Source organism: Pinus tabuliformis, chromosome 7 (assembly GCF_031772625.1).
Source record: "Pinus tabuliformis cultivar Carrire ecotype Pingquan chromosome 7, CPIR1, whole genome shotgun sequence".
Taxonomy (NCBI): Eukaryota; Viridiplantae; Streptophyta; class Pinopsida; order Pinales; family Pinaceae; genus Pinus; species Pinus tabuliformis.
The window spans coordinates 709677639-709702928 of record NC_142293.1 but is presented as its reverse complement, the minus strand read 5'-3'; the positions used below and the strand labels follow the sequence as shown (position 1 = coordinate 709702928).

At 40.5% G+C, this 25290-nt stretch overlaps 1 protein-coding gene across 1 annotated transcript in view; it reads right to left on the bottom strand.

Annotated features, from left to right (window-relative positions):
- Positions 1-24920, bottom strand: part of LOC149249479 (serine/threonine-protein kinase VIK-like) — a 122855-nt gene extending 97935 nt beyond the window's left edge. The window contains exons 1-3 of the mRNA XM_089458707.1: positions 24107-24920; positions 4842-4916; positions 3859-3975 (exon numbers count right to left, since the gene is read on the bottom strand). Coding sequence (XP_089314833.1) covers positions 3859-3975; positions 4842-4916; positions 24107-24445 — 531 coding nt within the window. The 5' untranslated portion in view covers positions 24446-24920. The remainder of the gene's footprint in view (positions 1-3858; positions 3976-4841; positions 4917-24106) is intronic.
- Between the last annotated feature and the right edge of the window lie 370 nt (positions 24921-25290).

Genomic DNA, 25290 nt, shown 5'->3' with positions numbered 1-25290 from the left:
ACATTGGCATGAGCTTTACCCCCCTGATTAGACATCACCTAGTTCCTAAGCACTCAATGCTCCATCACATACTAAAGGAACCCTTTCATGTCCCAATCCCAATGAGTGAGAAACTAATTCATCATTAAGGGGTAAATAAATGCAAGATTATTAAAAGCAAGCTTGGACACCTAACCTACACTCCCTGTAAAAGCATTATCAAAAAGAAGTAAAATGCGCACTAGAGGGATGGAAAAAGAAGGCCAAGGAAAGGGGTAACTCATGGCTCCATGATTGCTCCCTCCTTATATCTATACACCTAGGATGATGGACCTCTATCAGTTGCTTCCATGACTATGGCACCTTGCATTGAAGTCATTCCCCTCCATTGTGAATATCATCGCAAGCACCTATGGATTGAAGGGTTAACCTAGGACATGTCACCTCCCCTTAAGGGTTGGAAGTATCTAATAGGGTTGACCATCTAACCATCCCTAAAACAGGTAAGAAACAGTTTTACAAGACTAGGTCCAGTATGATGCATCTATGGTTATTGTCCCTAATGACTGGTGACTTTCACTTGATTTTGAGATGGTTTTGATAGATGGTTCTTCACATAACAATAGTGGCCTTTGAAGGCACATTGTATGTCTCCACAACACACCATGCCCAAGCCATTTTACATTTCTAGAGTGCAGTGATGACCTTGCAGATAAAGTGTTGCCCCATCACACTTTGATGACTCAAGCAAATGATTGGCACCTTAGAGCACACCCAAATGCTAAAACATTGAGTTGCTCTTACTTGGCATTGGATTTTCTTGATGTTGTATCCAATGGACCCAGCACGCCCCCGAGCTAGCCTTGACACTGTTTGATTGGCATGACTTGATTCGAAGTCCACATGATGATGGTAATCCCCAAGATGACAAGGGAGGGCTTGTACCTGCACTTGGAGACCTAATGTTGGAGAGAGAGGATGCCACATCACCCATCTAACCCTTGAGAGGGTGATATAGGGCATCTAGAGCATCGTTTTGACACATGGAGGTTTTTTGAGGCACTTCTTAAGGTCTTCCCCTCAATCATTTGCGTTGATTATGATGATGGGACATCCCACTAGCCCATCCATACACATTCATAGCATTTATGGCCCAAAAGGGCATGACGTCATGCTTTGGAGGATATCAACCCACACGTTGGGCTTTTATGGCATTATTTTGTTATTTTGATCTATGGAGTTTGCCTTGTAACCCCTTGTCTTGGAAAACACTTGAAATAAAACCTGTGGAGGGGCTTGTAGGCTAATGTTATGTTGTAAAATGAAGGGATAGACCTCTTATAAACAGAGGATCTCTTCCCTTCTTTCTTTTCACCATCACATTAGAGATTTCAGCTCTCTTATGGGGCACAATTTAGCCTTTGTCTATTTCACTACTTGTGCAGATGTGATATTTATGGAGCATTTGCTATTGGAGATTGGCCTTTTTATTGGAGATTGGCTTTTGTATTGGAAATGTCTTTTTGGGATTGAAAGAAGGCCTTTTCATGGAAGAAATTGTAAGTTAATTGCTGATTTTTATAGTTCTGCATGTAAATGAATTAATGCTAAGATTTTTCTATAGTCCATGAACTTAAACAATTTTTTCCTTGAAACCCATTGGAGAACTCTTAGTGTGCATCTCTAATTTAATTTATCCCCTCACAAAGCAGATAGTTAGGGTTTTATAAAGTGGAAAACAGATTCCCCCTGCCCCCCTTACTCCAATCATTTGTCATATATCTCTAAAATTTGTTCTAAGACTCCATCACCCAAGTAGGATTAGGCACTGGTAAATTTTGTGTTGATCAAAAACCTCCAAAACTAAAATATTTTCTCCTTCTATAGTTTCCTAGGCTTCTTAAGGCAAGCTGCTATGGCTTTTCCTAGGGCCGAATTGTTCCTAGGGCATTGTGGATGCATGTTGATGGATTAAAAACCTAAGATTTATCTCCCTACTCCTATTTAAAGCAAAATCTAGCTTTGTGATGGTGAATCTTACCTTAATAGGACTGATGTCATCTTCTATTCAATTTTGTGCCTTGGAAACCCTAACCCTAACCTAGCTTCAACTTGAAGCCTACTTTGAGGGTTTGTTCTATTTCTTTGCTTATCTAATTTTCTAGAAAACCCTTTTCTTGACTTTTATATGACTAGGTATTCCCTTATCGTTGCATATCAATAAATCCTAGTGCATAGAAGTCTTTATCGAGCCTAAGTGTATATAATACATCGCCCCCTCATTGAAAGGAATTTAGCCTTGTCCAGCATAGGGTATCTTCACCTTGTCTATTCTCATCACCTTGAGCCCTACACTTAGAGCATCCTTATAGGTGAATACTGGGAAGCCTCCCTTGTGGTGAAATTCCACTAAATTGCAGGAAGAGAATTGCTGAGTGAAAGTAGCAATATCTCCTCATTGTTACAAGGTCTAGCCCTCGCCTTGTGAATTCCATCACAAGGCCTGCCAGATTTTGCGGCAAGAGCCAAAGGCACATCATTATATTAAGTACCATGTCAGCCTGCAGAGTAGCTCCCCATTGAAGGGCCTAAAACAGTAAGTCAACTTAAAATTGGCATAGCGTATGATCGGTATAACCAAAATAATGGGATTCAAAAGTCATTTAAAAGAGGAAAGGGTGTAGAATTATGTGTAAGTTTGGGACAACTTTGGCTAACCTTGATAGATATATTGGGCATGGAAGTTAGGATATATTAAAAGGACCCCAACTGTTTGAGGTAAGAACTGATGGTAATACCATATTTTAGTGGAGATAAAGATGGAATTGATCCTAGATACTTGTGGAATATTACAAGGGAAACTGGGAAAATTAATATGATAAAGGTCTATGTTTTGCGTTGATAAAGGTAACCACTGGCAGTGCTTCCCTCTCTTTTATGTAAATTCTTCATTATTTATAACAGTTCGTGCTATTCCTTTGAACAGTGCCATCAAATTTGTGAGTATTTCATGATATTTCTGCCATCACAGGTTTATAATGTCGTAATATTCAATCTATGCTAAGGCAAAACCAATTTTTCAAAATAGCCTGCGGGTTTAGCTCAACCAGTTGACAACCAACTGGTTGTCACCAATGTTGCTAGGCATTTGGCTAGTTCCATGACACCAAGTGCCCAGATAAAAATCCCCTGGGTTAGGTGCAGGGGCTCTAATCCACATCAACAGGTTTACTAGGAATGGCATCCACAATTGTGGCTATGCATCCCTTGGGTTTCCATGGGAGGTTTTCCTTGGAAAATAAACAGATATGTTTGCAAGGAAGTATTTTTAGTAATTAGACCTCAATTGAGGAAGCCTTGATAAAAAACCACTGGAGCCACAAGCAAAAATTCCTTAAATTAAATTTACAGTATCTGCAATACAAGAGGGAAATGCCTCTTCAATGTTACTGGTCATTTGTCTGAGCTTAAGGGTTAAAAATTTGCCAAAGCTTGACTTCAAAACCTCCAACTGAAATCACCAAATTTTCTATGTTTTCAAACTATTATCACGTAGATCATTTCTAAAACTCTAATGCTTTGATTCAAGATAACCTGATTCAAGAGATCATTTGTTGCTGTTCCTAGCTTCAACTTTATAATTGGTTTTAAGTGCTGGTTGTTAGTTCAACACATCACAGGTTAGTGTTTTTGTATGAGGACATTTCTGTAAAATACCAACCTATTAGTTCCAAGAAGACAAAATCGTTTTTCATTGCATTCAGAACTGCCATACAAACTAAAGAAACTTAATCAAGGACGGTAAGCATTTAACATCCCTAAAATGTTCCCAGTCACCAAAAACAATATCCATGTAACAGTTGGGTGTGAAAATCAAACCTTTCCAATGGGAGTAGAATTTGAGAAGTCCAGCTCATTGGGATCGATTTCCCAATCACGTTTCTGTGGCAGGGGTGGTGCAACTTGCCTGGCCTCCAAACGACTACCATGATTTCCCTTACGCATCATAATATTCAAAGATTTAGCCAACAACATAAGAACCAAGGATATAAAATTAAATTCGATAATGATGATACATTCAAAGCATTGTGAGGTTAACAAATTAGTTTTGTGCAAATTTAATAAATATGGTAATCTGGAAAGTTTCACTGTGCCTTTTTTATCACAAACCTAAAAATTGAAACAGAGATCTCTGTAATTATTAGATGACGAACTCAGATTATTGTTTTAGAAAAAAGAAAAGCATTTTTCCAATCACTAAATCTTTTTGAGCACTCATTTCATTGAAACTGAAGTGTGATATAAGTAATATCCCATTGGGATGAGACAATGTGCAAAAATTGTAATAAATAGTGCTGCAAAGCAACAAGTGACTGAATTTTAAAAATTGAAATGGAAGACACCTTAAATGTTTACAGTATTAATTGCTCAGGCATCAATGTTTAATTTAATAACAAGATAAAATAATAATGCAATGGCTAAAGCCCATATATCCAATATTCAACAGATATAATTTTAAGTTTTACAAAGGTGTCCCAGCATAATTTATGTTGTAGTTTGACACTTGATCAATTCCAAATATTGCTTTTTAGCCAAGGGTCAAAGTCCAAAAAGAGGTTCATGTTGGTTGGATTTATCAATATCCGATTAGTACTAATGCTACACTCCTTTCAGAATTTCAAACTAATCTTGGGCAAGTTTGCCTTCAGATGTCAAATAGAATAAATTGATGCTGATGATAAACAACAGAGAGAAAGAGAGAGGATGGAAGACCTTAACTGAGAATCATAATACATATCAAGGGTCAAGTTGTCAAAATTAAATATGTACTTGAACAGATTGCACTGCATCAGCAAACTTACCAAAGATTCTGCACCATGCTTTTTTAGAAGTTCAATCATAGCCTGCTGATTAGCACCCTCTGCATCTGCAAGTGGCTGCAAAACAAATTGTCTCACTTAAGTCCTCGAACTAAAAATGCACACAGTGGATTCAGAACCAGTGATGTTCGAAAATTGATAAACAAAAACAAATTAACAAATACTCCAAACAACGCATATATTTACAGCAACAAAAGATTCGGAAGGCAGAAATTGCACTCCTTGCTCCCGATTTATAAAACAAGCTTTCAATTGGCAATGAGCAGTGATACCAGATATGAGAACTACGGGGAGGCTCAGGTGGAACTAGCGAATGAGAAAGAAGAGGCATTGAATGCAAAAATGATCATTTGGAAGACTTCTATCTGGGAATGGATGGAGGTAGCCATCAAAACTCTTATCTCACCTCCTTCAAAGGATCCCTGATGGTGAATCAAGACCAAGAAGGAAGCTGCTCATTGATAGTAAAGTTCTTGAATGGGAGCATGCAATATACTGAAGATTCTGAAAATAGTGATTTGGTGGCAAGAGTTTGATCATATTGCCTAAAGGGAGCTTAGTCTATGTCAAGAAGAAATTGAAATTGTGACCCGAATGCCAATATAACTACAAGGCCATTGATGATGTCATTTGATACACAGCCAGAAGACTGCTTTGATAAATCATATGAAGCAAAACCTGGTGAATGTGATTGTGGAGACCATTCCTCCATTGAGCCTGCCAGTTGCACTAGGGATAAACTCTATGTTGCCAGGAAATGTGGGTTTGGGAATGGGTACGGGGATGGGTGCAGGGATGGGTGCGTCACTTTTTGAAACAGGGTATGTGGGTTAGTCAGGGGTATATTATAATTTATATATATTATAATTATATGTTTTATAAATTATAATATATATGAATTTTGAAATCGTCCAACTTACAACAACAAAAAATAAATCATTTAAGACTTAAACATGAACATTCACTTTGAAATTTCAAATTTGATATCAAGTGGAAATTGCAATTTACATATTGATGTGAATCATGATAATAGATATTAGAATCATAAGTATATGTCCATTTTCATACTACATTCAAAATTTGCCCTAAGGCATTTCCAAACATGAAATAGAAATTTCAAGTTTTCAAAATTCCAAAAAAAGTGAAATTGAACAATGAACAATGTTGGAATTTCTAAGTTTAACTCGTTAGAAATTCTTCTTGTACTATCTGGTTTATTTCTTCCTACTTGTTTAATTACTTAACAAGTTATTTACCATGTAAATACTAAAAATAAACACAAGTACAGTATCAACATCTACAAATCATCAACTGAAAAAAAACAAGCACATGAGTGACACCGTTATTTTTGGACCATTGTCCCCGAAAAAACCCAATGCGGGAAAACCGGTGCAGCTATTCAGAGGGTTTTATTATTATGCAGTTTTCAAAATACAACACGGTGCCAGAAATGGCTCACCAACAGAGAATGCCCTCAGCAGTAGTACCTCTCCTCGGAGACAGATATTCCGACTGAATAATCACCAGATGAACGATCCTACAGCAACAATTGTAGTTCCCACTGCTTTGCGTCACCCTATCCGGCTCACCAACACCCAGTCTGTCCCACGAAATTCTTCTAGCGCAGCCTCTTGGCCCTGCATCAACTCTACTAGCCTTTGCGTCAACTTCTGGAGCCTCTGCGTCAACCCCTAGACCCTCTACGTCTCACACACTGGCCTCTCCTGATTTTGCGCAGCTCTTGGCTGCCTCTGCTTAGCACCCAGTTGCCTCTGCGTCAACCTCTCTAGGCTCTGTGTTGTCTCTCTAGTACCAACTATGCCTCTCTACTATGTATTCACTGCCCCTCGCAACTGATCACTGATTCTATCTCTCTTAACAAACCCCGCTCTAGAGAATAGAATGACTGATCACTCTGGTGTGTTCTCCAACTGACCCTCAAGCCTCCTCTTATACTTTTCTCGTTGGTCCATCAACGGCCGAGATTAAATCTCTAATCAATAACTAAGATTAGAATTGGCTTGATCCATGATTTTTGGAACATTCTGACCCAGTTTTATATTAATACCCATTAATATTTTATTTTTCCTAAGTTTAGACTTAGGAACTCCATTAAAAATATTAATTATTTTAATATCTCCCAAACCTGTTAGAATCTGCCCAAACCATTTCTGGGTCTTGGAGATCTCATGTGCTTAAGTCTCTCCACCAATTTTCATGGCTAGAGCATATCCGGTGCTACCCCAAATCAACAAACAAGATTAGGCTTCCTTCAGCAATGTCATCAATATCCATGTCATCAACATCATTAAGATGTTGGAAACTTGGATCAAGCTACTGACGCTCTAATGATATCGTCGTAGCGAAACGAAACACAAATAGGAAAAACTAAAAGCTATTCCTTTAACTCGAAATCAAGTGTACTCTTAAAAATTATATAGATTTTATTAACTAAATTTATTAATTATTTGTTAGAGATATGAGATGGAATCAACTTGGACTCATATTTCGAAGTGAGTATTTTAAAATTTAAAATTTAAATGGATTTAAAACTCCTCTCCTCATAACTCAATAGACTCCTTCCTCGCTAGGATTCAGGAGGTCCGAGATCAGCTTGCAACTGTTGGGGAGGAACCTCAACCAACAAAGCTTGTACGTTTGACACTGAACAATGTCTCAGAGGAGTGGTAGGTATTTGTCCAAAGTGTCTTCGGCAGAGACACATTACCTAGATGGGAAAGGATGTGGTCAGACTTGCAGCAGGAGGAGTTGAAGCAAGCTTTGTTTAAGAGCACCATCAGCGGGAGTAGCAACAAGGGCGTGAAGGGTGAGAAGGAAGGGGAGAATGTGACCCTAGCATCTAAGGGTCCCAGCTAGGGATAGGGGGGAAAGAAGAAGAAAAAAGACCTATCCAAGGTTCAGTGCTTCAGGTGTGGCGAGCTTGGCCACTACAGTACGCAGTGTCCTCTCAAAAAGAAGGACAAGCAGTAGAAGCAAGACTAGGTTGCAACGTTAGTAGAAATAGATAAGTTGTCCTTCAGGCGAGAGGAAGTTTCGCTATGTTTGCAGCTATACCTCCAAGAGAGAGGTGGGGCGATATGGAGACATAGTCCTAGCAGGATCCATTGAGGTGTGTCCTCCTTATGGACCTTGCTACAGGAGCCCACAATATTCAGTAGCAGGATGAATCAGTGTCAGTGATATAGTTAGATTCTGGGGTGAAGTTGTAGACTAGTAGCAATCAGTTGTTGGGGAGTCGCAGTGCAACATTGACAACAGAGCAGGAGGCTCAGTACAAAGTCAACAACAACGCAAATTCTTCAGTGGACAATGCAATGGCTAGTAGCAGACAGATGCTCAGGAGACATATGCAACATGAAGACACAGTTGATTCAATATTTAGGATGCTTCTCAGTTGCAATAGTTGCAGTTGCAGCAGCACCAGATGAGAGAGAGTTGCAGTGCAGATGCAGGGTTGGCAACAATATAGCAGTGTTAGCAGCAACAAAGATGCATCATCAGAGTTGCGCACTAGTTGGTGGGCAGTGGCAGGTAGTCATAGTGGCCAGACATCAACAGTGTGACAGAGGATGATATAGAGACAGGGTGTTGTAGCAGTGATGCAACACTAGAACACTTCCTCACTAAGAGGGAGTGTTAGTTTTTGTAGCATCAAACGTGTTCTGGTCTCGAAACTTTGTGGAGAGGCTAAAACACAAGAGTTCTCATAACCCAGAAATCATTTCTGGAAATTCCACCTAGAAGTGTCTCAATTAGATTACTAACCTATTTTTAAATATTTCCTAAGTCTAAATTTAGGAAAAGGGGTTAATTAATTTGAATTAATTGAGAAATGTGTGAATTATCTAGAAACTCACACAGATCGACTGGGAAATAATCTTAGCCCTTGATTAAGTTTTAATCTTAGCAGTTGGAGGTCCAACATAAGATTATAAGAAGTCGATGGGTAGATGGAGAACACACATTTGAGATCGATTTCCTTCGACAGTTCGACTTTCTAGAGAGCAGTTGTCGGAAGAATTCGAGCTAGAGAAGGGAAGTAGAGATAGAGAGGGGCAAAGAGAGTGAGTCTGGAGGAAGTCTTCTAGATCCGAAGAGTCAGCAGCAGAAGGGTCGTATTTCCCAAAAAAGTTGCGCAAAGGCAACACAAACAGCATCAGAGGGAGATTGGTTATGCTGAAGGGAAGAGAAAATTAGTTGTTGTTGGTCCGAAAATTCTCCAGGGGGCCAAGCGAATTTCTCCCGGAGGCAAAGTCAACCAAGACGTCATTTCTCCAGCAGTTTCGGGCTTAGTGAGTTAGGGTCTGCGCAAGCACTGCGCGAAGGCTCATGCAGAGGCTTGACAACTAGTTAGTTTGGTCAGTTGTCGGAGTAGGATTAGGCATTGTGTTGAGGTATTTGCCTCACAAATATCTTGGCTATTGTTGATTGGATTACCAATTTCTCAAAAAATTTCACTGTTGCTTAATAATAAAACCCTCAATTGTTGCACCAGTTTTACCGAGTTGGGTTTTTCCGAAGACTCTTGTCCGAAAAAAATTGTGTCAATTTTTGTGTGTGCGCCAGTATATTTCTCAGTTTCCAGCACTATTATTTTCCGCAATATTTTTGTGAAGATTGAAGTGTGTTGATTTCATTGTTGTCGTAGCAATAAACTGCTAATTTAATTAACAATTAGAAGAAATAATACCAATTGTTGCAATAGGATTTTAGTAGTGAAATTATCACATAGGGCAGCGGTAAAACATAAAATTGTAGGGGCCTCAGGAGTGGGGGGAAGTGAGAGTGGTTCTTCAGCATCACATTCCACACCTACATGGCCCAACCCCTTAGCTCTCTCTTCTTTTTTTGTTCCTAGAACCACACCTGGTGCACAACCTGTCATCAAATAGACACTTAAAAAAAGGAAAAGGAGGAAGCTAACAGGTTGGTCAGTAAGTGTCTTTGATGGAGTGATGTTCCTTTCAACATTGCCAAGACCAACCCATCCTACCAACCTATGTTTAATGTTGTTGTTGTTGCTGGCGCAGGGTACAAAGCCCCTACCCTTGCCGAGTTGAGAGGGCCTCTTCTTCAAAATGAAAAGGATGATTGCACTGCTAGACTGGAGGAGTTTAGGGCATCATGGGAACACACTGGATGCACAGTCATGTCAGATGGTTGGACTGACGAGAAGGGTAGGACCCTTCTTAACTACTTGGTTAGTTGTCCCAAGGGAACAATGTTTATGAAATCTACTGATGCATCTACGCAAATTAAAGACGCACATTTATTATGTGAGATGTTGGACACCTTAATTCAAGAAGTAGGTTCACAAAATGCTGTCCAAGTCATAATGGACAATGCTACAAATTATGTTGTTGTCGGTAGGTTGTTTATGGAGAGGTATCCTAACTTGTTTTGGACACCTTGTGCTGCACATTGTATTGACTTGATGTTGGAGGATATAGGTAAGATTCCTTTCGTGAGGGATATTGTTGAATCATCCAAGAGCATAACAAAATTTATATATAATCATGTATATGTGCTTAGCTTGATGAGAAGATTCACCAACAACAAAGAGTTGGTGTGTCCTGCCATTACGCGAATTGCCACTAGTTTCATATCTCTTAAGTCTCTGTTGAATACTATGTGGGATGTGAAGAGCATGTTTCTTTCACAAGATTGGTGTGCTTTATCTATTAGCCGCAAACCAAAGGGAGAGGGCATATGCAGACTAGTTTCATATGATCAAAGCTTTTGGGCAGGAGTGGATCAAGTGTGTGCCATTTTGGAACCTTTGGTAACGGTTCTTCGGTTGGTTGATGGAGACAAGCTCGCAATGGGCTACTTGTATAAGGCCATGGATAGGCCAAAGAAGTAATCCGTGCCTATAATGAAGATAAGAGGGACAGGGGTTTGAGAAACAATAGTTAGCATGGAGAGTGATTAATGAGCGATGGAAAAATATCCTCCATCGCCCCATTCATGCTGCAGGTATCTACATCAACCCCGCATTTTCTTACTCCTGTGGTTTCAAATTTGATGTCGAGGTGATGGATGGATTCCTCACTTGTGTTGAGAGGATGGTGGCATTTGAGCAAGAACGTGAAGAAATTTCTAAAGAAATGGAGATATATAGGATGGCAAGTGGCACATTGGGTTTTACCATGGCTCTTAAGAATAGGATGACCAAAATGATAGGTAAGCTTCAGTTTGTTTCAACTTTCAAATTTCATAATTCATTGTCTCTTCATAATTTGCTTCAAGTTTAGAATTTCAATGTTTTAACTTCTTTGTTTTTATGTTTCTCATTTTTCTTTTAACTTGTAGAAGCTTGGTGGACAAGCTATGGTAGCAGAGTACCCCATCTCCAAAAGCTTGCCATTCGAGTGCTTAGCCAAACATACAGTTCCTCTGGGTGTGAGCACAATTGGAGTGAATTTGACAAAATACACAACAAAAAGCACAACAGGTAAAAAAAAATCGAATTAAATTTTTGAATTCATTATAAATTATAATTTATTATTTTTAATATTTAAATTTTCTAAGTACTAATTTACAGTCTATGACCCTAATACAGGTTGGAGTCCCAACGCCTCAATGACATGGTCTACGTCTACTACAATCTCCGATTATGGGTGAGACAACTTCAAAAAACCCCTAATATGGAAGCCATCTCATTGGACAATATTGACACCACTGTTGCATGGAGGGTTGAGGCTGAGAGGCTTGTCCTTGACTCAATCCCTAATTGGTTAGACATGGATCTAGAGGCACTAGAGGTAGAGGAGGTAGCATCCGCAAGGGAGGGAGAGTTAGAGGAGGAGGAGGAGTAGGAGAAGGAGGTGGCACCAGTGTTGCAGGAACCGTCCACCCTGCCCAAAGGATTTGGAGGCAGAACTGTGTCCCATACAGATCCGCCATCAATCCTTCGGCCAAACCACAGATGTGAAAATCGGATCCGCGGTTCTGCCTTTTTTTGGCGATTCCTGGAAAATTGGATCAATGGGGGCCCAAACCGCAGTTGCTGTTGCCCGATCTATAGATCCGAAAAGGATCGGATGTGGATCTATGGAGGTTTGGACATGTATCCACCGCAGATCTGAGAGAAGGTGGACGGTTCACACAGTTCTGCGAGGCTTTTTTTGTCTTTGTTTTGGAAATTTCAAATTGTTATGTGAGGAACTACACTTTCCGAATACTCCCAAGGTGCCCCTTGATGCTCCCTAGACACTTCCTAAATGCTCCCTAATGGTAGTGTTAAATTCTTAAAGTAAAAGGATTACTTAAATTTTTAACATTACCATGAAATGACTCGGGATGTTTGAGAGTAGTTTCAACCTCATCAGACTTCATATGGAAAGAAGAGAATTTCATATCCCATTCAAAATTCAGCAGTCATAACAGTTTTCAGGATCAATGGGATTGTGGCGTTTCATTGGATTATATCATGTATGAGGGGATGTGATTGGCATTTAATCAAAAGCACCAAGCCCTATATGTACCCCAGTGTTGGTGTTGTTGATTGTTGAACTCCTTTGTCATGGCCTTAGCAATTATGTACCCTTCACTCAAGTCAAAATCATTGATCGGGCATGTTAAGCTTTCTCTACCATATTATAAGGCTTGGATTAAGTTGTTTGATCAAAATTAGGCAATGTTGACTAATATCCCTATAGAATTGAAGTAGAGGCAAAGGCTAGACAAGAGAAGAGGAATCTAGATTCTAGATGGTTGACGATGGAATAATTAATCATTGATGTACAATGGATGCCATATCTATCTTGATTTATGTAAAAATATGCATGTTTTCATGTCTTCTACAACTAATTTGGTATTTTGGATGTTTTTTTTAATATAAATGCAGATATATATATATATAGTAGGCGCTTCCGAGACGCTTCGCTTCCTAGATTTTTGAGAAATGACGCTTCCGCGTCCTCGTTTTGTCCCCGCTTCGTGCAATGTTGGGTGGCACCATCTAGGATGGGCAACAGCAGAGGACAGAGGCCACCTCCTTTTTTTGCTTCTAGAAGATGATGGAGTCTGTTTGTAGCCCCAGGGGCAGGGCCTTCTTCCTCTAAAGGAAAAGGCAAAGCCATTCCCTATTCCCGTAAAAGGGGTAGAGGATCTTAGTGACTGATTACTTTATGACATGTAGATGACTCATGATGATGAATCATGATATACATTTATTATATTTTTTGTTGATATTTTGACCCTTGAGAGTTGAGACTGAGTTAAGACTCACTTGATTCACTATTTTGATATGTGATGTAGCACTAGACTTCTTATACATATTATATATTAGCTTTATTTTCATATTTATGTAGAAATGCATTTATTTGATGTTGTGGATCCTTTAGATGCTAATTTTTTTTAAATGAATATTTTTGTATTTTTTTAATTTTACTGAGGTTTTGCAGATTTATTCAAAAATCTCCCGACTTTAATGACTTATTTAATTTCCAGAACCTCGCCGATATATTCCCAAGGTCAACTTTTTCCACATTGACACAAAGTAGAACAAGGGGAGAACTTCTCAATCCCCAAAATCCCAACCATTACAATGGAGAGAGAGCTCCTCTTTTATAGAGTGAGTCTCTTTCTCAACCAATAAAATATTATTATCTTTATCTTTTAACTAACTCCATGACAAATCAAACAAATATTATAATGATGGAATTATTAGATCTCTCCTAACTCCATGGTTGACCATGTTAAAACATGTGGCAAATAGGCTCCCTAAGACAATTCACCCCCATCCAACAATAGTAGTAGTATGTAGCAAACAATGCTATGAAGGGGACACACCACCAAAAATAGGCATCAAACCAAGTCAAATGCCAAGTGTCCACATGAAATGCACCCTCCAAAAATGTGCATGCATGCAACCACTCCACATGTGTGAATTCCAAGGTAACCAACTCCATGGATGAATGTACAAGATGCCAAGTGGATGGAGCACTACACAATAAAAGATGTAGTCAAACACCCCAAAATAGCAAATAGACCATCTCCACAAAGCAAGTCCAATAAGATAAGGAAAAATTAGGATTTGACCATGCCAAACTAAATGAAATAATAAAATACACGTATCCAAGAACTGCAAGAAATGTCTCCACAAGTACACCCTCCAAGAATATCCAAAAGTAGTAAAAAATAACCTTCCGCATGTGCACCCTCCAAGAATAATCTCCAAAAATAGAAAGGAGACCAAGTATAAGAGCATGTTAGGTTACACATGTGACCCTCCTCGTGTGCCACATGCCTCCCAATAATAACCTACATAACCACCTCAAATAAAATAATATATAATGCCAAGGCAAAGAGATGAGGGCACTCTCTAATGAAGGTCAAAAAATGTCAAGTGTGATTGAAAAATCCATGCAATAAAGATCAGAGAACATCTCAGAGAGGTGTTCCCTAGAAAAATGTGCCATATAACTACCTCAACCACCCAAAAAATACTGATAAATATTCTTCGGGTGGTGTACCCTAGGAGAATCTGCTAAGGTGGATAGAACTCATCAATGAAATAATCCTCCATATGCCATGTCATGTAAGTGTCCAACCAACCCAAGAGAGGACACACTAGAGAAGTATTCCAACCTCTTTAAAAAGGAAATAATATATTGAATGCCTTGAAAATTATGCTTAAGAAGGGGGGCAAAACCACTAGAAAGCTTCAACCAAGTCCAAATCACCACTCCAAGTGTGAAAAGGAAGCATATAAAAAATAGGTTAATGAAGCTATTGACCTTTATTTAAATAAATTAGATTAATTTAACCATTGAATAGTTAAATCAACCTCAACATTTGTGCACAAAGGTTAATGCTCAAATATAACCATAGTCTTCCTCCCAAATTAGTCACCAACAAATTAAATCACCATGAACATGTGTGCCAATGAGGGGTGCAATTTAATAAAGTGTTGTTCCATGTAAATAGAAGATGTTCTCCCTAGGCAAACTCTTCCATGATAGCAATAAAACAATCACTCCACCCTAAACACCGCCACCACCAAGGCATTATTGCACAATTTCCATCTAACCTTAGGAAAAACTTAGATCACCATCAAATCATAATGTAATACACCCACTCTAACTCAAACTTAGGAAATACCATATCAATGATGGTACTAACTCCACCCTAAACAGAACCACCACCAAGGCATTATTGCACAATTTCCATCTAACCTTAGGAAAAACTTAGATCACCATCAAATCATAATGTAGTACACCCACTCTAACTCAAACTTAGGAAATACCATATCAATGATGGTACTAACATCATGAAACACAGTCCCCTTGATGTGATGTAACTTAGGAAATACCATATCAATGATGGTACTAACATCATGAAACAGTAAAAAACGCGCGCGTAGGGAATGCGTTCTGCTAGGTTTGCGACCAGCTGCCGCCGCCATGGCTGCTCCAGGGGGTGCGGAGCCCTCTCCCACCCCTCCGATTTCGCCTGTAGAAGCCTTCAAGAAGATCCTTACGCAGAGAGGGAAAAAACGAATGCAGCCTGAAGCTCCGAAGTTTATCAAAAAATTAGAAGAAATTCCAGAAATTGCTCTGCCAGAAGACCAGACAATCAAAATCGCCCTTGCCCTGGCTGACAGAGGTTTAGTAGGGCAGTTTATGGGACGATGGCCAACAACCAAATCGACTGATGAATGGGTGCAAAGAAACTGGAGACCCCTGCTCCCAAACAATGTGATCAGCTACCCGATTGGAAGGGGCTACTTCATCTTTGAATTCACTACCAAGGAAGACCGAGATTTGGTGTTCAGAAATGGCCCATATTTCATGGGAAACCAAGGTCTCTTTCTGAATAAATGGACACCCGACTTTGACCCCTCAGTCGATGTCCCAAAGGAGGTCCCTGTTTGGGTTCGGCTCCCCAATCTTCCAATACACTGTTGGAGCTATCAAGCACTGCAAAAGATAGGAAATGGACTGGGAAGATTCATCGACAAAGCTGATAACAAGGGCCAATACACCTGCGCCAGAATATGCGTGGAAGTGGATCTCGAAGCTGGGCTACCGGAAGCTATCAAGCTGACAGTGGGAGATTGGCATCACTACCAGAAGCTGGACTACGAGCAACTCCCATTTAAATGCAGGATCTGCCATGAACATGGCCATTTTCAACGAAACTGCCCTAAAGCACCATCAGGGGACAAAGAGGAAGAAGAAGGATGGAAGGAAATAAAAAAAGGAAAGGTAGTCTCAAAGCCAAACGAGAAGAAGCAGACAGAATCAAAGGGAAATCCCCAGCCCAACGACAAAACCAAACCAGTCTCAAATGAAGGCCCATCCACAGCTGAGAAGGGGGAGGCCTCAGAGAAACATGAAGAAACTGAAGGTCAGCCGAAGGAAAGGAAAGAATCCGAAGAAGAATCAAATCCCCAATTAACCAAGGCAGATCAAGGGGGAAAAGCAGGCGATGACGAGCACATTAGTCTTGCCTCTGAATCAGGAGAAGAATCAGAAGAAAGAGAATCTGAATCAGACAGTTCTCAAATCTCTCCTATCAAAACATCCAGGGGCCGAAAATCCAAGAAGAAACAAAGAGAGGAGAAAACCTACATGGATGTTCTCCAAGGTTCCCAGAAAACCCTCAAGGGAATGATGAATACCAGATCCGGGCGCAAGAATAACAAGGCTCCAAAAGGAGCCACTCCCCCCCTCTCCAGTAAATAATGAAATACGTCTCTTGGAATTGCAGAGGATTAGGTAGCAGGCTGAAAGAAGAGGCCCTGAAAGACATTGTAAGGTTGCATATGCCTGAAATCCTTCTCATCCAGGAGACAAAGATGGAGGACTCTCTTCTCCTCCATTCCAGCAAAACATTCTGGCGCAAAGGCCCTGGAAGAGCTGTCAGTGCTAGAGGTGCCTCTGGTGGGATCGCCTCCTTCTGGGACAGCTCCAAATACGACTTGATTCAAGAAGAAAGTGGCCAGCACTGGATTTTCACTCAACTCCTTCACAAAGATTCTGGTCAACAAGTAAGTTTATTTAACCTTTATGCTCCAGTCTTGCCATCGGAGAAAAAAATTTGCTGGGACTCGCTCCAGTCCTTTCTTGTTTTGCACAATCCAGGAAATATCATTATTGCAGGGGATCTGAACGTTACTCTAGCTGCTGAAGAGAAAAAAGGTGGTTCACCTGTAAGGGACCCTGCCAGAGAATGGGTAGAAGACATCATGAACGATTGGGATTTGGAGGACATCAAACCTTCAGTTGGGAAATATACTTGGTCTAATAAAAGACTAGGTCCCAGCCATATAGCAGCTCGCTTGGACAGATTCCTTGTCCAAACCTCCTTCCTCACTAGTGGTCTAATGACCTCATCCAAAATTCTGCCCAACTGCACCTCTGACCACAAACCCATAAGTCTGGAGCTTTCCGTGGATAGATTTCTCGGACCCATTCCATTTAGATTTAGCCCATTATGGATTCAGCAAGAGGGGTTCAATGAGGTGGTTGCTGAAGTCTGGAACCGGAAAATTCAGGGTTCCCCTTTCTTCGTGTGGGAAGAAAAGTTGCGGGCTCTTAAGAGAAAGCTCAAGGAATGGGCAAAAGCTTTGAAAACTCCTGCTGCCAATCGAAAAGAGTCTATAGAAAATCTTGCTGCCCTCCAATCCTCAATGGAGAATTCAGATATTACCCAAAGTCTGCTCCAAAAAGAAGTTGAGTTACAAAAAGCCTTTCATAAAGCCAGTAGGGACGAAGAGGAGTATTGGAGACAGAAATCTAGAAACTTATGGTTACAAGCCGGCGACAAAAATACTAGTTTCTTCCACAAGCATGCCGAAGCCCGAAAGCAATACAAAAATGTTTCAGAAATCCGATTCCAAGATACAGTGGTTAATGATTTTGAGGGCATAAAGAGAGCAGCATTCTCCTTTTTTAAAGACCTCTATTCAGCTCCTGATTACCAGCCTATAGATCCCCAAGCATATCCGTACAATCTGATCCCCTTCTGTGTGCAAGACCCCATCAATAATATGCTGACTGCCCCGATCAGCATGGATGAGCTCAAGAAAGCTTTGGATTGCATGGATCCGGATAAAGCGCCAGGGCCTGATGGGTTCACTGCCAGGTTCTTTCAGTCTTGCTGGTCAATTATCAACAAAGACCTTCTGAGAATGGTAAGGAAATCCCAATTTTGTACTAAGATAGGAGGCAGCACCAATTCAGCCTTCCTGGCTTTGCTTCCGAAAGAAAAAGGAGCTTCTGAGTTCAGTAGATTTCGCCCCATTTCGTTGTGTAACACTAGCTATAAACTTATTACCAAAATAATATCCATGCGCCTCAAGAATATATTGCCGGACATCATACCGGAGAACCAAGGAGGCTTCATCAAAGGGAGAAAGATACTGGATAATATTGTACTGGTTCAAGAGGCAGTACATTCAAGTGTCCAGAGAAAAGAGAAAGGAATGGTAATAAAACTAGATCTGGCTAATGCCTTTGACAGGGTGAGGCATGACTTCCTGTTTGCAGTTATGACAAAAATGGGCTTTTCAACAAAATTCACAAATTGGGTGAAAGCCTGCATAGCCTCTCCTTGGATTGCTCCGTTGGTAAATGGAAGATCAACTGAATTTTTTACAGCTTCAAGGGGATTAAGGCAAGGCTGTCCGCTGTCCCCGCTTCTCTATGCCATACAAGCCTCAGTGTTGAGTTTCCAGCTCGACTACTGTCAGCAAATCCAAATTCTGCCAGGTCTCAGAATGGTGCAAAATGTCAAAGAAATAAACCATGCTCAATTTGCCGACGATACTCTGCTACTAGGTGGAGCGAGTATTATTTCGGCCAATTCTTTCAAAAAGGAACTGGACATCTATAAGGAAGCATCCGGCAGCAAGATTAACTACTCAAAAAGTACAATCTATGGCTGGAATTGCTCAGCTAAAAACCTTGCTGATATAGCTAGGCTTCTTGAAATGAAAATCTGTCAAGACTGGGATTCTTTCAAATATCTTGGGATCCCAATTTTCAGATCCATCCCCAAAGTCTCCCATTGGATGCCCCTTTTGGACAAGCTCAAACTCAGAATTAATGCCTGGGGAGCCTCCTGGCTGAACACTGCTGGGAAAATTATCCTTATAAAATCTGTCTTAACAAGCATGCCTCTGTTTCAGCATTCTATTCTCCTCGCCCCCAAAACCTTTCTCAGTAAAATGGATGGTATGCTGAGAAGATTTCTGTGGGAAGGGGGAAAAAACAATGAAAGAAGGCTTCATTTAGTAAATTGGGATACCATTAAGAAACCTTTCATAGAAGGAGGTCTGCAAATTAGAGACTTGGCTGCCCAAAATCTCGCTCTTGGCTCAAAAATACTGTGGAATATTGTGGCAGGGAAAATAAGCTGGAGCAAGAAAGTGTTGTGGAAGAAATACTTTCAAGGTCAACGATTGAGATGTCTTGATCTTCCTCCAAAAAATTCCAGAGGCTCCCCAATATCCAAACTTTGTATCGCTGCTCTGGACAACTTCAGCCCCAACCTCTATTGGATCCCAGGTAATGGGAAAAAAATAAGAATTTGGAATGATCAGATTCTTGGAGACCAGCCTCTTCATCATATAAAAGGCCTGGCAAATATTAAGCTATGGCTGCATTCCAACAACAAGGAAACTCTGTGGGACATAACCAACTGGACGGAGGATGCTGAAAGAAGATGGGACAGCTGGAATCTCGGGGAGGTACCACACCATTTGCAATCTGAAGCTTCTTTACTGTTAGACAATCTGCAAGGGAAATCACCATTATCAGCAACAGCCAAGGATAAAAGAGGATGGGGCTCCCATACTGGCTCCTACTCGGTAGCTGAAGGATACAAAAGTTTAATTGCTGTCCCGAATGTCCCTCCAGACCCAACGCAATGGAAATTCATATGGAACTTTCCTTCTCTCCCTAAAATAGACTTTTTCTGCTGGACTCTTGCTCATAATAGTATTCTCACAGGAGACAACCTGAGAAAACGGGGAATGGAAGGGCCTTCCAGATGTCCATTATGTATATCAGAGGAAGAAACAGCTGATCACCTGTTGCTGCTGTGCCCCTTTGCCAAGGCAGTCTGGAAAGGGGTCCTGAGTTCAAGGGCGAACAATATTGAGCTACCAAGAAGTGTGCCATCCCTGTTCTACGAGTGGGCCAAGCTACCTCCAATCTGCACCAACAATAAAAACCTCCTTAGGACTGCTTGGATGTGGACCCCTAAATACATATGTTGGAAATTATGGCTGGAAAGGAACAACAGAATCTTCAGAGGAGAAATCTGCACTGTAAACAATGTTATATCCAAAATTAAAGCTTTATTGGGAGAGACTTTGGAAGCTAAGCCAACCCTAAGGAATGAAGTAAAGCTGGACAATGAGGAGGAGCTGTGGCTAAAAGAAATCGTTCCAAATAATCAACCCATCCCTACTATTCCAACCACCTGCCATGCTAAGTGGGAAATCCGTCTGGAAGAACAGGAATTTCTAAAGTGGAGATCGGCACTAGATGACCATTGTCTTTTCTTCGACGGGGCCTCTAAAGGCAATCCAGGAGCTGCGGGTGGAGGTGGAGTGCTGCTGAAACCCGATGGGTCTACTTTACTCCAGTACCATTGGGGTCTGGGAATCGAATCAAATAATAGAGCTGAGGCTCTAGCTTTGTGGCAGGGGCTGACTCTGGCTCTAAAACGGAACATTCAAACATTGACGGTCTTCGGAGACTCTCGGCTCATCATTCAAGCAATGAATTCTCCTTCGAATCAGTTGCAGATCCATTTAGGCCGAATTCTAAAGAAAATAAGACCCATGCTGGCTAAGTTTCGGAAAATCTCCTTCTTCCACATTATGAGGCAGCTTAATACTCAAGCTGATTCTGAAGCCAACCTTGGAGCTGCCAGAAGCCAAAGAACCCTATCAGTCAACTTGGAAGATTCTCTCTGCATCATCCCATAATCGGATTAACCAGTAATTCTGATTTAACACAGAAAACCCAGAAATTCGCTTGCTGGAAATGGTGTTTCAGCAACACAGTTATTTTATCAGTTGCTGAAACTGGTGTTTCAGCAACGCCGCTCGTGGTGTTTCAGCAACGCAAAATTTTGACGCCAGGCTCTGTACATTCAATCGGACAGCTGCCCATTTCGCACGGCTCTCTCTGCTCCAGGGGAAATTGTTTTGGCAAAAAGCAAGGCGCTGGAAGGTTAGAATGAAGACTAGAGATGGAAAACGATATTCATACTCCCAAGTGGAAATTGCTCATATCCGATTCGCTCCTCTGGCAACAGAGTTAGAGGAAGGCTCCAGAAAGGCATACTCAGGTTGTCAGAGACAGCTGGTAACATCAAGGTAAAGAACCCTCCGGCAGAGACACAGCGTTGCTTCTCCAAAAGGCGATCCTGAATCAAAGATTGATCATGGAATCGTGGACTTCATGAACTCAGAGAGAAATGAAATTGAGAAACTCAATCCAATGTAAAAGCAAGCGGCAGCTGTTTTGCCGCCTTTTAAATAAAAATCTAACCGTTAAAGTCAAAAAAAAAACATCATGAAACACAGTCCCCTTGATGTGATGTCTAGCAAATGCAACATTATAAAGTTAAATCACCTAGGGAAATCCCACAAAGACGACATGAATCATCCCACCATAGTAAAATCATAAAAGAAAGGGACGTGATAAAAAAGCTAACCCATCCAACTATCAAGTGTGTCCCCCATCACAAATCCAACATAAAAGGACAATGTAAAACACCCCTCTTAGTGCCATCAAATAAAACATCAACACACCAAGTCACTAGGAAATGTCAACAACATGAAACATGTCTCCTAAACATTTCCACCTACCCCCTTAGGGAGCTAGAACCATCATCCATATCCAAAATAAGCAAATACACGAAACCACCATAATGAGATAGTATGCCCCATATCCATCATAAGTGCAATCAAGGGTGATCAACAAGGCAAGTACATGTGAAAAGACTACCAAGCAAACAACACAATCACCACCCAACCAAGGACAAGTGAGATTCCCCCAACCAAAGATTTCCATCAAGTGATCAAATGCAATGTAGAGAATGGGCTCCTTAAATATGTAACCCCCCAAGTCAGTCCAATTCTCCAAAAGTACCAAATGACCATCAATGTGATGAAAATCACAAGATGGATCATGGAACCCCATAAAATATAAGTTGTAATAGGGGCTATAGCTATGAGCCACCCACTTAAGTATTCGCGAGCAAGGTTCTTGTACTGTTATCGGAACAAACAAATGAGCCAATGCCCATATGAATAGTTACCATCCCCTCTAGGGCACATAGAAGTGAGTTCATTGGCTTTTACAATTTACCCTCTTTCTTGAGAAGCCCTGAACAGATTTTTAGGGGGGTGATTTGGAGAATACTATGGGTCACCTGATCTGTAATGAGCAAGTTCATGTAAGCAGCAAGTTCAGACCTTCTGAGACATGGCGACTGTGATGTATAATATCAAAGGGGTACATTTGAGCACTGAGCTCACCAGCTGAAAATCAAACACTTGCTGGGCACTAGGGTTGTTTTATTTGAGTATTGAGTCAATTAAGTAAAGGCCAATGACCACATGAGATCATGCTATGATGAATTAGGTTGTTTCATGACGAATCAGGATTATACTTAGCCAATTGTCTCTGATCCCAACCTAAAGAAACAAGTAGAATTTATTTATGACAGGAAAGAAAATTTTAAGCAGGCACTAACTAGATTGAATCAAGCTTCAACTCGCTGTAATAGGGGGCATTTTCGTTGGCATGAATACCCACATCATGTAACAGAAAACGGCAACTGGTTCAGTGGGGATTTGGCCTAGGAAAAACAAAATATTTTGGCTGCCATTTTTGTCAAGGAAAATCTAGCGATGAAACCCAAGGGATGCTTCCCCAGATTCGTGGATGGCATCCCTATTAAGCCTGTTAACCCCTTGGTCTATTTTTTCACTGCATTCACTAGAGAATGAGTCTCATTCTTACAGAAATGGTAGCATGGAACTCTACTAGAGCAATCTGGAAACTGTCCTTTGACCTTTTAAATTGATAAAAACATGTTTCTGTTTTCTCTTTTGGTAAACACCAGTTCAAAAAAATTGCAGTTAATCAGAGGCAACCACAATCTGTCCAACAGCTTACCGTGAATAACCATGACTTTTCCTTTTCTGTTTTTGGATTTTGGAAAAGAAAGCAGCCAATTTTGTCCGGAGCAGGATTGAAACTTCTGGGACATTTCACTTTCTGCATTCATAGGTGAACGTCTTGGGAATCAAACAAGAATCAAAAGCAGTCTAGCTGTTGTAAGCTCCTATAGATCTACCAGTAGACCACGGCAACCAAATTTTCCCTGAGCAGGATTGAAGCTTCTGGGACATTCCACTTTCTGTATTCATAGTGAATGTGTAGAGAATCAAACAAGAATCAAAAGCAGTCTAGTTGTGGTAAACTCCTACCGATCTACGAGTAGACAACAGCCCAACCAACTTGCCTTAAATAAGGATGCATTACCGATTGTAGCAAAACAACCGATTCTCTGATGGGTTAATACTGTGTCATCCCTGTACATTAAAATGGTTTGTTTTTTCACATAGGAATCCATCTTTCGACAGACAGAAAATCCAGCTCATCTCAACCTCCCACACTTCAGCGAAGAATCACACATTATGTAATTTCAGTAAGTACCTGAAAGCTACATCAAATTAATAGCCGTGTCTGGCCAACCTCAAACATGGAGGGAGCGTGCCTATTAAAGTTTTGAACCTAGGCCATTGTCACAACAACCAGTCGCAGACCACAGCTGCAATCCAAACATAGTTAGAGATTACAACAACTAATATATAAATAACCAGATACGAGAAAATTATGCAATTGAATAGTTCGAAGTAGAAAATATATTGTAGGCGCACTATGAGCGTCAGGCGAATCGGCAAAGACAAACATGATGTGTATTGGTCCCCCGAGTTAAAGTTCAGCCCATTTCTTTCTTCGGAAAGTCTAATTTAAGCGCTTAAAACAAGCCAAAATTATGGAAATAATTTTTCTAATTAAGATATAAATAGTAGGTGCATCATGAGCATCAGGGAAACGGCAAAAAGAAGCATGACGTGAACAGGTTCCCACAGAGTTAAAGATCTACCCATTCCTTTGGACAAATGAGTCTTAAAAACCTAATTTAAGTGCTGAAAACGAACGATGATAGGATTTGAATCTGACCGAGTTCTTCCAGCGGTCTTGAACATTAACATTGGCGTTATGGTGAAGAAGGCACTGGGCCGCTTCGAAGCACCCGTAGAGAGCCGCCGCATGAAGAGGAGTCCTGTTATCATAATCCTGGGCGTTTACGAGGCTCGGATCTTGCTCTAACAGCTTCTCCAACGCCTTGTGATCGTTGTTACGGGCGTGCCATAGGACTAAGGAAGTCTGCGAGGCTCTTTCCCTGTCTCTCTCCTTGCTGTCAATGTGGGAAGAGTGCTCACTACTCGTACTGGTAAAATAATTGCTCTTGTCAGAGCCTTCTCCCAGGTTTAGAAACTCGTCTTCTTTATCGTCCATTCGAACGAAACTGTGGGAAGCCCCGGATCCCGATGTGCGACCCCTGCAAGAGCAGAATCGCGAATAAAGATCCGAAATTCGAGATTTCACTCCATTGAATATCGCTTCTGGCAGATGTAATCCCTTTCTAACGATGTTGGTGGTACTGCTGCCAGTGCTGCCTTCGCCCAACTTCTCCAGGGCTTCGACCCTTTCTTTCACAGGGTTCTCAGCTATTTTTCGCCAATTGTCCACCAAATCTGGTGGGATTGGACTCGTCTCGGACCGTCTGTATATTCTGGGGTGCAGGAGACGGGCTGCAATGAGAATTCAGGATTGATCCTGTGACGTCTGCTGACTTCTCCAACGGTTTGTCTGTGTTGTCTATCTCTAATTGGATTCGAACGTACGACTGGTTCAGTAGAAAGACCTGGGTTTTGAGCATTTAAATATTGTTTCTAAGGCTCTTGTTCTTTTTTCCCTTCTCGTGTTATCATTAAGAATTTCTTTTTTTTTAAGGATATGCTGTTATGCTTAATATAGTAATATAGTAATGTGCAGGGGTAAACTTTGTCATTTTAAAATTAAATTGTGATTTTGTGATTATTATAAATTTGAATACATTGAACTTTGTGATTTTAATAAATTTAAGTCTAAGATAAATTATAAATTTATTTTTAAAAATAGATCGAATAGAATAAGAATTTATTATTTATTTTATTTTTATTTTTTTTGGGGTATAAATTTGATTTTTTTTGTTTGTGATTGTTAAAATTTAATTAAGGATTGTTTTTGTTAAAATTGTAATTTTGGATTTTAATGAAATGGTTATTTTTAATATTCATATAGATTTAATATGTAGACTA